The sequence below is a fragment of the Salmo trutta genome, chromosome 12, assembly GCF_901001165.1.
Source record: "Salmo trutta chromosome 12, fSalTru1.1, whole genome shotgun sequence".
NCBI lineage: Eukaryota > Metazoa > Chordata > Actinopteri > Salmoniformes > Salmonidae > Salmo > Salmo trutta.
The window spans coordinates 13,214,240-13,228,853 of NC_042968.1; the positions used below are offsets into that span (position 1 = coordinate 13,214,240).

General features: G+C 43.5%; 1 protein-coding gene across 1 annotated transcript in view; it reads right to left on the minus strand.

Annotated features, from left to right (window-relative positions):
* LOC115202941 (neural-cadherin-like) overlaps positions 1-12,090 on the minus strand; it is a 202,342-nt gene extending 190,252 nt beyond the window's left edge. Inside the window, 1 exon segment of the mRNA XM_029767138.1 lies at positions 10,850-12,090. Within this exon segment, the coding sequence (XP_029622998.1) occupies positions 10,850-11,675 (826 nt within the window). The 5' untranslated portion in view covers positions 11,676-12,090.
* Between the last annotated feature and the right edge of the window lie 2,524 nt (positions 12,091-14,614).

Here is a 14,614-nt window from a genome sequence, read left to right on the forward strand (position 1 = left end):
AAGTACTACAGTAATATAAAAATGTTACTGTGGGAGGAGAGGAGGAACTAAGGCAGAAAGAAGGGTGGATAAATAGACTCAGATTAACAGAAAAGTGTAGGAGGACAGAGAGAGCGAGGGAGAGAGAGAGAAAGGATACAGCATGGCAAACATTGAGCTGCCAGGGAATTTGGCAGTGGGACACATTGGAGATTGTAGGGTACCTCACTTGGACGGCCTCCTGATAGTTTACATTTCTGTTTCGACAAAAACCACGCCACCTTCTGATAATTAATCCACCAGAGGATTACTGTCATTCTGCCTGCGCTCTGCCCACTTCTGTACCACTCACACACACACACACACATGAACACGCACCCACGCTTTGTCAAACAAAACTTTTTATTGGATTTACAGTACCGTAAATTCCGGACTATAAACCGTAACTTTTTTCCCAGGCTTTGAACCTCGCGGCTTAAACAATGACGCGGCTAATATATGGATTTTTCCCGCTTTCAATTTTTTTTTCCCCAAAAAAACACATTCTGTGACGTGCTCAGTTTTTTGCCGGCATGAAGCTTTCATTAGACCAATGAAATTGCCGAACGGGTTAAGGTCAAACAACTTTTTTGTTTACTGTTTAGATTAAATCGAGCGCTCTCAAACTTCCCATCATTCTGATTACGGTAGTCATTTTGTCACCCTCATCATGGCAAAGACACAGAGAAATGCATATGATGCAGCTTGGAAAAGGAAATAGAGCTGCTGCACGGGAGCTTGGTCTTAATGAGTCGATGATAAGACGTTGGAAACAGCAGCGTGAGGAATTGACTCAGTGCAAAAAGACAACTAAAGCTTACTGCTAATTTTTTATTTTTTGTTACAAGCCGTGTTTCGTTAAAGCCTATTTATTTTTGTTACAAGCCGTGTTTCGTTAAAGCCTGTGTAAAGTTAATTTGTTTCGATGTACAGGTAGGCACCTGCGGTTTATAGACACGTGCGGCTTATTTATGTTCAAAATAAAAAAAACATTTAAATTCAGTGGGTGCGGCTTATATTCAGGTGCGCTTAATAGTCCGGAAATTACGGTATATACAATATCCTGCCCATATGAACACATTTAGTTCATGCCATAACTTAACCAATTTCTGTAGGCTATATATAACAATGTTCTGCCCTATATGAACGAATGCATATACAATATTTATACACATACAGGATTTAATGAAAACAATCAAGCCCTACGCTTGTAGCCTTAGTATTAAACATACCTGCCCATATTTATATCCACACATGAAACCCAGTCACATACACAACATACTTTCAAATTCTTTAATAACAGACACAATCGGGTAATAGGCTAAAGCTCACTTCAAAGATTCCCTGGGAAACTCAACCTATTGTAGCCTCACGTGGACGAAAGAGCTTTCACCATAAAAATAAAACACTTTGCACACACACATACGCACGCACACACACATGCACACACCCACCCACTCCCACGCTCACAGACATTCCGTCAAATGCCACAACAACTGGCAAAGAAATGCAGTGACAAATTCCTAATTTGTGAAGGCATGCTAGATTCAGGGACAGCGAGTGGGAGAGGAGGGGAGAGGGGTGGGTGGCACTCAGCAACTCATCTGTTCTGTTCTTTTATTCCAACATGTATCTTCTTCATCCAAATACAGAACTCAATCATGGAGAGTCGGGCTGGGTCAGTGATGGCCATAGCCACAGCAGACGGCCAGAGCGGAGTGGAGCCTTGACTAAACGCCGTGTGATCTCTCAGTCAGACCCATCGATCGCTCTCCCCGCCACTCACAGTTACACACACTCTGGTGACACTGACAGCCATGTCCGCTGCTACTGCGGAGGCCGCACGCCTGGCGGGGGGGGGGGGTGTAGTGACGGCAAGAAGATGACAGACAGGGCCTCATCATGTTTGTGTGTTTGTGGTATTCTGTCTAAGGTGAGCTTTTGCATATACAGTATGCTCATGCCATGATTATGCACATGGCAGGACATATATTTAATGACATGTCCCTCTCTCAAATCTTCAGCACCTGTTTACGATTCCTAAACTATGCACCGTGCAGTATATTCATATGTTCACTTTGCCATTCACTCCATTCCATAGTTACGGATAAGGGAAATGGCAAGGGGAAAGGGGGATACCTAGTCAGTTGTACAACCGAATGCATTCAACTGAAATGTGTCTTCCGCATTTAACCCAACCCCTCTGAATCGGGTATAACGCCCAAAGCTTCCAATAAGTCCTTAAGCATTATCTCCTTCCCTCCCTCGTCCCCTTCCGTCACCGTAAATCCTAATACATTACAATCTTCCAGTAATTAAGTGTGTGTTGTTTTACACATCACTGCCTTTCTAATCCTTCCAAGCTGACTCAATCTACTGTAAGCAGATTGCTGGGCAATGGGATTTTAGAAATACACAACAGTGAGGCTATAAATATCAACTTTGGGTATATATACTCAACTGAAAATCTATTTTCATCATGCATATACACTACCGTTCAAAAGTTTGGGGTCACTTAGAAATGTTCTTGTTTTTTGAAAGAAAAGCACATTTTTTGTCCATTAAAAGTAACATAAAATTGATCAGAAATACAGTGTAGACATTGTTAATGTTGTAAATGACTATTGTAGCTGGAAACGGCAGATTTTTTATGGAATATCTACATAGGCGTACAGAGGCCCATTATCAGCAACCATCACTCCTGTGTTCCAATAGCACGTTGTGTTTGCTCATCCAAGTTTATCATTTTAAAAAGGCTAATTGATCATTAGAAAACCCTTTTGCAATTATGTTGTGCTGATTAAAGCATCAATAAAACTGGACTTCCTTAGACTAGTTGAGTATCTGGAGCATCAGCATTTGTCGGTTCAATTACAGGTTCAAAATGGCCAGAAACCAGAAACAAAGACCTTTCTTCTAAAACTCATCAGGCGATTCTTGTTCTGAGAAATGAAGGCTATTCCATGCAAGAAATTGCCAAGAAACTAAAGATCTCGTACAAAGCTGTGTACTACTCCCTCCACAGAATAGCTCAAACTGGCTCTAACCAGAATAGAAAGAGGAGTTGGAGGCCCTGGTGCACAACTGAGCAAGAGGACAAGTACATTAGAGTGTCTAGTTTGAGAAACAGATGCCTCACAAGTCCTCAACTTGGCAGCTTCATTAAATAGTACCCGCAAAACACCAGTCTCAACGTCAACAGTGAAGGGGCGAGATCTTCAGTTTCTTGGTAATTTCTCGCATGGAATAGCCTTCATTTCTGAGAACAAGAATAGGCTGACGAGTTTTAGAAGAAAGGTCTTTGTTTCTGGCCATTTTTAACCTGTAATCGAACCCACAAATGCTCATGCACCAGATACTCAACTAGTCTAAAGAATGCCAGTTTTATTGCTTCTTTAATCAGGACAACAGTTTTCAACTGTGCTGACATATTTTCAAAAGGGATTTCTAATGATCAATTTGCCTTTTAAAATGATAAACTTGGATTAGCTAACACAACGTGCCATTGGAACACAGGAGGGATGGTTGCTGATAATGGGCCTCTGTACGCCTATGTAGATATTTCATAAAAAATCTGCCGTTTCCAGCTACAATAGTCATTTACATCATTAACAATGTCTACACTGTATTTCTGATCAATTTGATGTTAATTTGATGGACAAACAAAGTGCCGTTCTTTAAAAAACTAGGACATTTCTAAGTAACCCCAAACTTTTGAACGGTAGTGTATGTATTTTTGTGAATATCTGCTTCCAGATCACATGCAATTTATTAGAAACACATTATATAAATCTATAATCATTCTATTATTCTTTAAATCTGCTAAGCTTGTTGTGCAAGGTACAGTGTGTGTGTGTGTGTGTGTGTGTGTGTGCGCGCGTGCGTGCGTGTGTGTGTGTGTGTGCGTGCATGCATGTGTGAAATGACTGACTGAGGAATGAGATGAAACTGAGAGAGTGGAGGAGAGAGAAAAGAGGGTGTGAAGTACAGAGAAAGAGAGAGAGAGTTTGTTGAAGTTCACAGGTATAAATTCTGTTCATGGATCATACCAGGGCAAAGTATGTGCGAGCTGAGTGCAAGCGAGGGTATCTACAGCAGGTGAGAATGTTTGCATCGGGGCATATGCTGCGTAGGTGTCTGTTGTGTGCATATGCTATGTGGGTTCGGATGTATGCGTCTTCATGTACGTCTATGCGTGTTTGCACAGCGTGTGTACGTGTTTTAGAGAGGGGGTGGGGGAGGGGGAGAGAGAGAAACTTAGTTAACTTGTGTTGTGTACACGTGAGCAAGCACACAATCTTCTGGTTCCCCGACAGAGAGATGAAGCCTCCCATATGCTGTTTAATTTCCAGGCTCTTCCCCAATCAGATTAACAGTAACACCAGGGAGGAGAGGAATTAAGTCCCCGAAAACCTATCAACTTCTTCTCAAACCCAAATCCCAGCTCTCTCTGTGTGGATCAGACAGTCAAACACTACGGTGGATAGATAGATAGAGGAGAATGGATGGGGAATGTTGAGATCCACTGTGTATACAACACGTTTGGGGTTCTTGTCAAACTCAATGCCTGTCTGACGCGGTAGTCAGTTCTTTGTCAGTTTGATTGAGAGCTATGCCAGCTTCAAGCGTGCTTCAGCAAGACAAATATGCACCCCGTCATATTGGTGCGTTTGACAGTTATAGCATGTTCTGTATGAAAGAAACGGATCACACAACCAATCAGGGCGACATGACAGACAGTGGTCTGATACGATGACTTAGACAGCAGAGCGACCACGAGAGAGTGTAATGTTTACTGTTCATTTTTATTGTTTATTTCACTTTTGTTAATTATCTATTTCACTTGCTTTGGCAATGTAAATATATGTTTCCCATGCCAATAAAGCCCTTAAATTGAATTGAATTGAGAGGGAGAGAGGAGGAGGAGGAGCTAAAGGGAGAAAGAGGGAAGGTAAGAGAGAGAGATGGTGGAAGGAAAGAGATGGAGAAGCATGAAAAAACATGCTATGAGGGAGAGAGAGAGAGAGAGAGAGACATAGAGCGATGATGACCCTGACGGGATATAGAGATAGTAAAAAGTGCCGCAAGGCAGAGAGCGTTAAGACGGGAAGTCTGGCGCCACACGCCTGTTTGATCTGCACACACGCTCCCCCTCTCCGTCCCCACGCACACATTAATTGATCCCACTGCAGCAATATCATGGAGACCAGACATATCAAACAGGAGCCCATAGCCTCAACCAATACACAGCTAAAGAGGCCTTCTATTTCCATATTACAGAGTTCACACAGCAATTAGGAAGAGAGACTTCAGAGCGTGGAGTTCAGAGAAGACGTGAAGGAGGCAGGGAGGGAGAGAGGGAGGGATAAAGGGAGAAACAGAGGGCCCAGGTCTGTGGGGCTGGGTGTTTTTGGGACCGCTTAGGTGGCTGAGACAGCCAGGGTAAGGCTGAGGCCAGTGTTAGTGGATAACAGAGGCAGACAGACAGCCAGACAGAGATAGGAATAACCTTATAGGATTCAAGTGGTGCTCTGCTCTCCCCCAACGCCAGATAACAGAAAGAGCCCTGGGTGACTCCCCTCAGACAAGCTAATAGAGAGTAGAGACCAACTCACATGAGAAGGCCATTTCACCCCAGGCCAGTCAGTATTTCACCTTAGGCCGTCCCCTTCTCTCCTACCTCCACTGGTCAGTTGATAAAGAGAATCAACTGACCAGTGGAGGTAGGAGAGAAGGGGACGGTCACAGAATGAATAAGCCCGATATACAAGCTGCAGCAGAGCTCTGTTATCAAACCAAAGCCTAGCTCACTCACTGGCCACAAGGCAGAAACGTGCGCATCGCTGAGTGTGCATGTCTGTATAACGGTTAATAATGTGCAATACAATATGCTGTTTGAAGATATATAGCAGTGGCTGTTTGATCCTGATAAATAAAGTAATAACAGACCATATATTTTCATTTTCCATCTGTCTCTGACTGCATGCTCCTACTCTCCTGTAGGATCAACCTGGTCTCAGAACATTTCGTATTATTCTGTATGTAAATTCAAAGCACTCCATTTAGTGTGATATACACTGCTCAAAAAAATAAAGGGAACACTTAAACAACACAATGTAACTACAAGTCAATCACACTTCTGTGAAATCAAACTGTCCACTTAGGAAGCAACACTGATTGACAATAAATTTCACATGCTGTTGTGCAAATGGAATAGACAACAGGTGGAAATTCTAGGCAATTAGCAAGACACTCCCAATAAAGGAGTGGTTCTGCAGGTGGTGACCACAGACCACTTCTCAGTTCCTTTGCTTCCTGGCTGATGTTTTGGTCACTTTTGAATGCTGGCGGTGCTTTCACTCTAGTGGTAGCATGAGACGGAGTCTACAACCCACACAAGTGGCTCAGGTAGTGCAGCTCATCCAGGATGGCACATCAATGCGAGCTGTGGCAAGAAGGTTTGCTGTGTCTGTCAGCGTAGTGTCCAGAGCATGGAGGCGCTACCAGGAGACAGGCCAGTACATCAGGAGACGTGGAGGAGGCCGTAGGAGGGCAACAACCCAGCAGCAGGACCGCTACCTCCGCCTTTGTGCAAGGAGGAGCAGGAGAAGCACTGCCAGAGCCCTGCAAAATGACCTCCAGCAGGCCACAAATGTGCATGTGTCTGCTCAAACGGTCAGAAACAGACTCCATGAGGGTGGTATGAGGGCCCGACGTCCACAGGTGGGGGTTGTGCTTACAGCCCAACACCGTGCAGGACGTTTGGCATTTGCCAGAGAACACCAAGATTGGCAAATTCGCCACTGGCGCCCTGTGCTCTTCACAGATGAAAGCAGGTTCATACTGAGCACGTGACAGACGTGACAGAGTCTGGAGACGCCGTGGAGAACGTTCTGCTGCCTGCAACATCCTCCAGCATGACCGGTTTGGCGGTGGGTCAGTCATGGTGTGGGGTGGCATTTCTTTGGGGGGCAGCACAACCCTCCATGTGCTCGCCAGAGGTAGCCTGACTGCCATTAGGTACTGAGATGAGATCCTCAGACCCCTTGTGAGACCATATGTTGGTGCGGTTGGCCCTGGGTTCCTCCTAATGCAAGACAATGCTAGACCTCATGTGGCTGGAGTGTGTCAGCAGTTCCTGCAAGAGGAAGGCATTGATGCTATGGACTGGCCCGCCCGTTCCCCAGACCTGAATCCAATTGAGCACATCTGGGACATCATGTCTCGCTCCATCCACCAACGCCACGTTGCACCACAGACTGTCCAGGAGTTGGCGGATGCTTTAGTCCAGGTCTGGGAGGAGATCCCTCAGGAGACCATCCGCCACCTCATCAGGAGCATGCCCAGGCGTTGTAGGGAGGTCATACAGGCACGTGGAGGCCACACACACTACTGAGCCTCATTTTGACTTGTTTTAAGGACATTACATCAAAGTTGGATCAGCCTGTAGTGTGGTTTTCCACTTTAAATTTTGAGTGTGACTCCAAATCCAGACCTCCATGGGTTGATAAATTGGATTTCCATTGATTATTTTTGTGTGATTTTGTTGTCAGCACATTCAACTATGTAAAGAAAAAAGTATTTAATAAGATTATTTCTTTCATTCAGATCTAGGATGTGTTGTTTAAGTGTTCCCTTTATTTTTTGAGCAGTATATTATGTTTGGTATGGTTACATGAGACAAATGGTTATTTAACGCAAAAACGAAAGGAGGGTGGCTGGTCGGGGTGGATTGGTGGGCGTATAATGTGAATTTCTAGCAACCCGAAGGTTATGGGTTCGAATCTCATCACGTACAACTTTAGCTAATTAGCAACTTTGATTACTTGTTAGCTACTTTGCAACTACTTAGCATGTTAGCTAACCCTTCCCCTAACCCTTTAGCCTAACTCCTAACCCTAGCCCTAACCCTTAACCCTAGCAAAGATAACATTAGTGAGCTAGCTAACCTCAGCCACCTAGCTAGAATTCGTAACATACTGTACATTTTACACATTTGTAACATATTCTACGTTTTTCAAATTCGTAACATATTGTACGGGTGATCGCCATCCACAAATTATGACAAACCGTAAGAAACATAACATACCATACTAAATTTAGTAGCAAAAATGTAGATGTAGAATAACACGAAATGCATGTGTTCATGCGTGCTAGTCTTCATGTACTCAACAGGGAGTTGGTATAGTTCACAGAGGACAACTGACACACCTCTCATACTTGATTAAAGCCAGCTGTTTTTCCCTCATTACTGTGAATCCCCTGGCTTCTGAAAAGCTATCTCGCAGTTCACACACACCCTCATTGCCAGACACGCAACATCTACAGAAGGTTCTGGTCTTCAGGACAAGCACACAGACAGACAGTAATGAAAACACCAAAGGCCGAGCTAATTAAATCACCAACCATGGCAACAACTCATTCAGGGGTGGTTGTAGCGCGCCTCGGCTGCGCAGCGCATGGATGCCGCGGAGGAACGTGAGTGGGCCATGGAGCACACTGTGCGCGATAAACGCACGACTTTAAGGCCTTTCTATTCCCTCGAAGAAGCGCACGAGTTCTCCAACAAACTGTGCTGCAACTCTAAATCCCAGAAATGAGAACGTGTATGAGATGGGATTACATGGATAATGCCAGCATATGGAGCCAGGTCGAGCAGGATCTCCACTCAAAAAGGATTAGACTCCACCACATTCCCACCACATGAAATTCCGGTTCCCCGAGCACAGATTTGTCCATATTAAACACTGGTGTCTGCTGGAACATTTGAAATCAGGTCAAGTAGGTTATTTGATCATTAAAAAAACAGTGGTTAATACCTGAACCACACACCCATTTTAGGATCCATTAAATTATTTCACAACACTCAGCGAGGGAAATGAGAAAACGAGAAATGATGGGGGTTTTATTCACTCCAATGCATGTAAATAGGCCCCCATACTTCACATAGCCTAGAAATGAATGCAGAGTTTGCCATTTTTGCACACACAGACGTCAAGTTCCCTGTGCTCATTGTTGTAGACAGGCAGCACTGGTTGAATGACCATCTGCATGAACGCAGATTTTATGTAATTCGGCCATCACTTTAGAACAGCTGGGTAAAATATTGCACTTTCTTTTCTAGCACAGTGCATGGCAAGTGAGCAAGTAAACGTAAAAGGTGGGTTGTACTGTTGCCTGACAGAGGCAACTGGCAAATGAATACATTTGCAAATATGAACACCAAACACAGCCAATACTGCAGGCCTGGGCTACAATAATCTACAGGTCCCCACTCAAAACCAAAAAGATAGCACATCACTTATCACTTCAAACAATGCGGGTTTATCATGCCTGAGACACAGGTCCATAGCCAGGGTCAGATTTGTTGTGTGTTGAATCTCATGTACTGCATTTCTGTACAATTTAAAAACTCAAATGCTATTTGGAGAACAGCAAAAACTAAAACACAAGCAAAGATTACCCCATCCATTATCACATTGGCTGCTGTAGGTTCGTTCACCTCAGTCGATCTACAAATACATAGCCTATTAGCCATACAATTAGTTGCTACACATTAACCCAGCACCGTAATTAAAAACTATAATGAATATGTACAGAGGGATCACTTAGCAGAAAGGGCATTTTATTAACAAAAGGTAAAAAAAAATACATTTGCTTTACAACACTTTTTATTGCAGTTTTACAGCTAATTTCGTGCAATTATACACATTGTATGTGTCAATTGGAGCTGCTGCGGCCAACAGTAAGGAGGTTGAGCCCTCATATAATTCCATAGTTAGACAGGTTCACATATGCTGGGCGCAGGATTACCAATGCGAGCAGTGCATATAACACATATTATTGCATTAGCAATGCAATTTTAGCTGTAGCCTGTCTCTCAAAAAGAACATGAATGGAGCCATTTCTGCAGGTGATAATTAACCTACAGGTATGCCTCGATCACACCGACATTTTTTTTTTGCGCAAAATGGTATGCAGCATCATCTGTTTATGTGTGCAACAAAAGTTCAACATTCGCCTTCTGCTACCATTTCTGTCAAGCCGTCTACGCATACAGTTCGCATCGATAAATCCAACGTATGCACCACACAGAACGTGCACCAACTTCCTCTGCAATGCAATGCTGCAAGGAAACTCAGAATTCCATATCGAAATGAATGTACTTCTCGTGTACCAAAACGCCAATCCCTGTCGATGTGATCGAGGTGTTATGCACCCCCCCCAACAAAAAAACGCTCTGCAACGCAATGCTGCAAGGCAAATGCAGGCGTACCAAAATGCAAAACGCTGTCGGTGTGATCGAGTCATTAGAAACAGTAGCATCCGCACGCCTCCTGTAAATTCAGAACATCTGCACTAATACCAGAAAACATATGCAGACAACAAATCGTAGTATAATGTGAATTGATGTTGTGTATTATAAGCCCAATTTGTGCGCATTACTTTGTCCTAGGGTAACTATTTACAAGGCGCACGTCTCTCCATGCATAATTTACGCATACGCATGGTTTCAACCTCTTGGGATCATAAAGGCAAAGCTGTGGGTGTTTATTAAACATGTAACCACATAAACGAATACATTTTAAATCATTGCAGTTTAAAGCATGACACTTCTACAGAGAGGCTATATAAGTAGCTTATGTTGTCTTTTCTCCACATCGATTCAGAGTGCTAATTTAGACCAAACTGTGGCCCATAATTACTTTACAGAGGCCCTTAAGTTAAAGAGAGACGAAATACACTTATAGATAATAATGTCTTTAACGCGGTACGTTGAAGAGAGAAAAAACATTGAAGCAGCAATATAAAATTGCAAAGGCACTCTCACCTCTTTTATCCTGAACTTTCACAGTAATCTCCACGAGAGGATCCGTCTCCCGGTCCAGGCGCCGTGTAATTACTATATCTCCGCTGTCCCGACTCACCGTGACCGGCGAGCTGTCCGCACCGGGATCCATCAACTCAAAGCTGGCAGCCTGAAACCTCACCGGGTACAAGTTTACTACAACAGAACCGATACTGGCATCCTCGGAAACATGTATTACAACCGGTTCGTCCGACTCTAGCAGGGACCTCGACTTCCGAGGTAGTCTGATTTTCGGTTCGCCCTGGGATGGCGGTGGAACCGCTGGCCATTGCCGGGGATGAATCTCTATTTCAATACTCTGACTGGTCCGTGAGGGCCAGCCGTGGTCCATCGCAAACACGTTAAACTTTATTGGGGCGGTAAGACCCAATATAGAGTCCACCAGCAGTACATCTCCAGTTTTTGGAACGACGTAGAAACTGCAATTTTTGGGAAGAGCAAAGTAAATGAGTTCAGCGTTTTTCCCGTGGTCTGTATCCTCCGCGGTCACTTTGTACACCACAGACCGCAGAGCAGTGGAGTCTTCCAGATGGATTTTTATATCAGCATTAGGGAATGTTGGCTCGTGGTCATTAGTGTCCAAAACGTCCACTTTCACAGATGCAACTTCTGCGACTACAAGGTCAGTGGCGGCGCAGCTTTGGCAGCACAGACCCAGGCTGAGCAGGTACTCGGAGCGCTCCTCTCTGTCCAGGACGATCGAGGTTTTCAGAAGTATGTGTCCGCGTTTGTGGTGGGCAAATACATTGAAATCTTTACTTCCGTCTCCCAAGAGTTTCAGATGCATGCCGGAGTTGGAACACCATCTCTGCGCGTCAACCCGCTTCACAGGGATGCTGAGACCGTTTACTTTGGATCCCGGCTCGGAGTTCTCGAATACATGTCCATGAAAGAACGGTATCCTTTCCTCTGTCTTATTCCCAAGTACAGATGTCACGAAATAGCATATTAAAATAGTCCAAATCATGACTGTTGTCAGTTGTACCACACTGAGTGGTGTTAGGCTGTCACTCTAGGCCCTTTAATCATTTCGAAAAACATGTATTTTAAGTCCTCTGAAACTTCGGATGAATTATAATCTAAAACATCGATTTCACAAAAATGCTGTTCATTGTCGTGGTTTGATTCATTGCTTTAGCTCTAGCCGCAGAACTTTCGCTGTCTTCTCTGTCTCCACTCCAGCAGCAGTCTGCGTGCCCAGCTCTCCGGATAATGCAGCTCAAGTGCGCGCCTCCGCTCAGTGTTTCTGACAGCACGAGCAGCATCTGGTACTGGACAGCGCCGTGCTCGAGGGGGCGCGGCCTACAGTGACTCCTCAGGGAAGCCCACGTCACATTATTCATGTCCATCAGTTTTTCATTCCAACACATACAGTAAGTCCGTGTCCAATAGCAATGGCATGATAGGCTACTGTATGTTTTTAACTATCACTTTCACTCAGTGACCTAGATTTGTCATTGATAATTGAGGAGTATATACAGACCAAATATTACAGTTTTTCTCAATCGCTTTGGCTCAATTATCGAATGAGATTTTTTTTTTCTTTCAAAAACAAAACGTAAAATCTCTGAACAATTAGTTTCTTGTTCACACCAGATTTGAATGTCTTATTCGTTTTTAGCAAATTGCACGTGTTTTGGCAAGTGTGCAAAATATTAAGTACAATTGTCTACAATTTGCACAATAACTGCATGTGCATGGCTTGCTGATCAAAACTGCTGAGTTGATTCTCAGTGAAACTGACATACTCCTCACAGCTTCTAAACATTCTTTCATCGTGTGAGCCATCACAAAATGATCCATTCAATTAGCAAAATCAGTAAGACATACATGTATATGCCAGAAATATCTATGACATGGACTGTTTGTGAGGCCTGCTAAATTGGCAAATTACCTGCCAGGTGACATAGTAATGAAATAGGAATCACAATCTTACCAATCAACCAATCAAGTTTGGAACATATATATGGAGCTTGCCCACAGAACAATCACTACCATTTTAAACATGGAGGAACATCACAACGCTGAACAGCAGCTACATGCTGTGGAAGAGAAATACGATTTTTTTTTATTTGAACCTTTATTTAACTAGGCAAGTCAGTTAAGAACAAATTCTTATTTACAATGGCGGCCTATGGGTTAACTGGGTTACAATGACAGCAGTGGGTTAACTGCCTTGTTCAGAGGCAGAACGACAGATCTTTACCTCGTCAGCTCGGGAATCGATCTATCAACCTTTCGGTTACTAGTCCAACGCTCTAACCGCTAGGCTACCTGCCGCCCCAGGCAGGGCGTGGTGTTAGGGGAAGACAGAATAGAGGAAGAGGTAGAAGGCGAAGAATAAGAGTCCCTAATGAAATCAGAGCCACAATTGTGGACCATGTCATAAACCATGGTCTTACAATGGAAGAGGCTGGTCGGAGAGTACAGCCTAATGTAAACAGGTCCACAGTGTCATCAATAAGTGCAAACATTCCGTAGGGAAAACAGGTAAATATGTACTCGTTATTTACTTTTGTTACAGCATTTCATTCACAACAATACAGCGACTATTGTAAAGGTAAATGCAAGTCTGTAAATCACAAAGTACCATAACATATGTATGAGGAATATACAGTAATACAGCACATTTTGAATACAATACACTATCTGTAACATGATCTATTTGTGAATTCTACATGTCATATATCGGACTGCACAACAACCTCATGCTGGTGGCAGAGCAGCAGTATTCAGCCATCAGCAAGAAGAAGAAATTTGCAACATGGTCATAGCCAACAATTCCATCAGGCTAAGAGAGATCCAAAGTACAATCATAAATGACAACAATATGTTCGCAAATATCAATTCTGTCAGCATTTCCACTATAGACAAAGTTTTGGGAAAAAATCAAATCAAAATCAAACTTTTTTTGAGGAATAGTGACAGAGTGAAGGAGCTGCAGTACCAGTATGTCCAGGTAAAACATTGGTGTGTATATTGAGTTTTACTGTACTTCAATAATGCCTGTGTATATACTTCTTGAAGTTGTAGATACCCATATGAACAGAGAACATTTCTACTTTACTAAACTGTCTGATTCTAGAATAGGCTAACTTTATATTTTGTTTCTATGTTACTATATAGAGAATAATGGAGCTGGAAGGACATGAAATGACCCACATTCTTGTTTTTGTGGACGAGGCTGGGTTCAATCTGGCTAAAGGCAGGAGACATGGCCGCAATCTCATTGGACACCGAGCCACAATTGGCACACCAGGCCAACGTGGGGGCAATATTCCAATGTGTGCTGCCATTTCTGAGAATGGTGTGAGAACACATATTCCACACATTGGGCCCTATAACACCCAACTTCTCCTGGCCTTCCTATATGCACTTTACAGAGACCTAATACCAGAACACCAAAGAGGTTTAATTAGACCAGATGTGCCAAATTATGTAATTGTGTGGGATAATGTCAGCTTCCACCGATCCAACATTGTTAGGGAATGGTTTGCTGCACATGAAAGGATAAAAATTGAGTTCCTTACACCATCCTCCCCATCTCTGAAACCGATAGAGGTTTTTTCAGCATAGAGGTGGAAAGTATATGACTATCGGACACAAGAGCAGATGTCTCTGTTAGATGTCATGAATGCTGCTTGTGAGGACATCACAGGCGATTATTGCAGGGGATGGTTGCGCCACGCAAGGAGACCCCCCGTGCATCGCAAGGGAAAACATCAG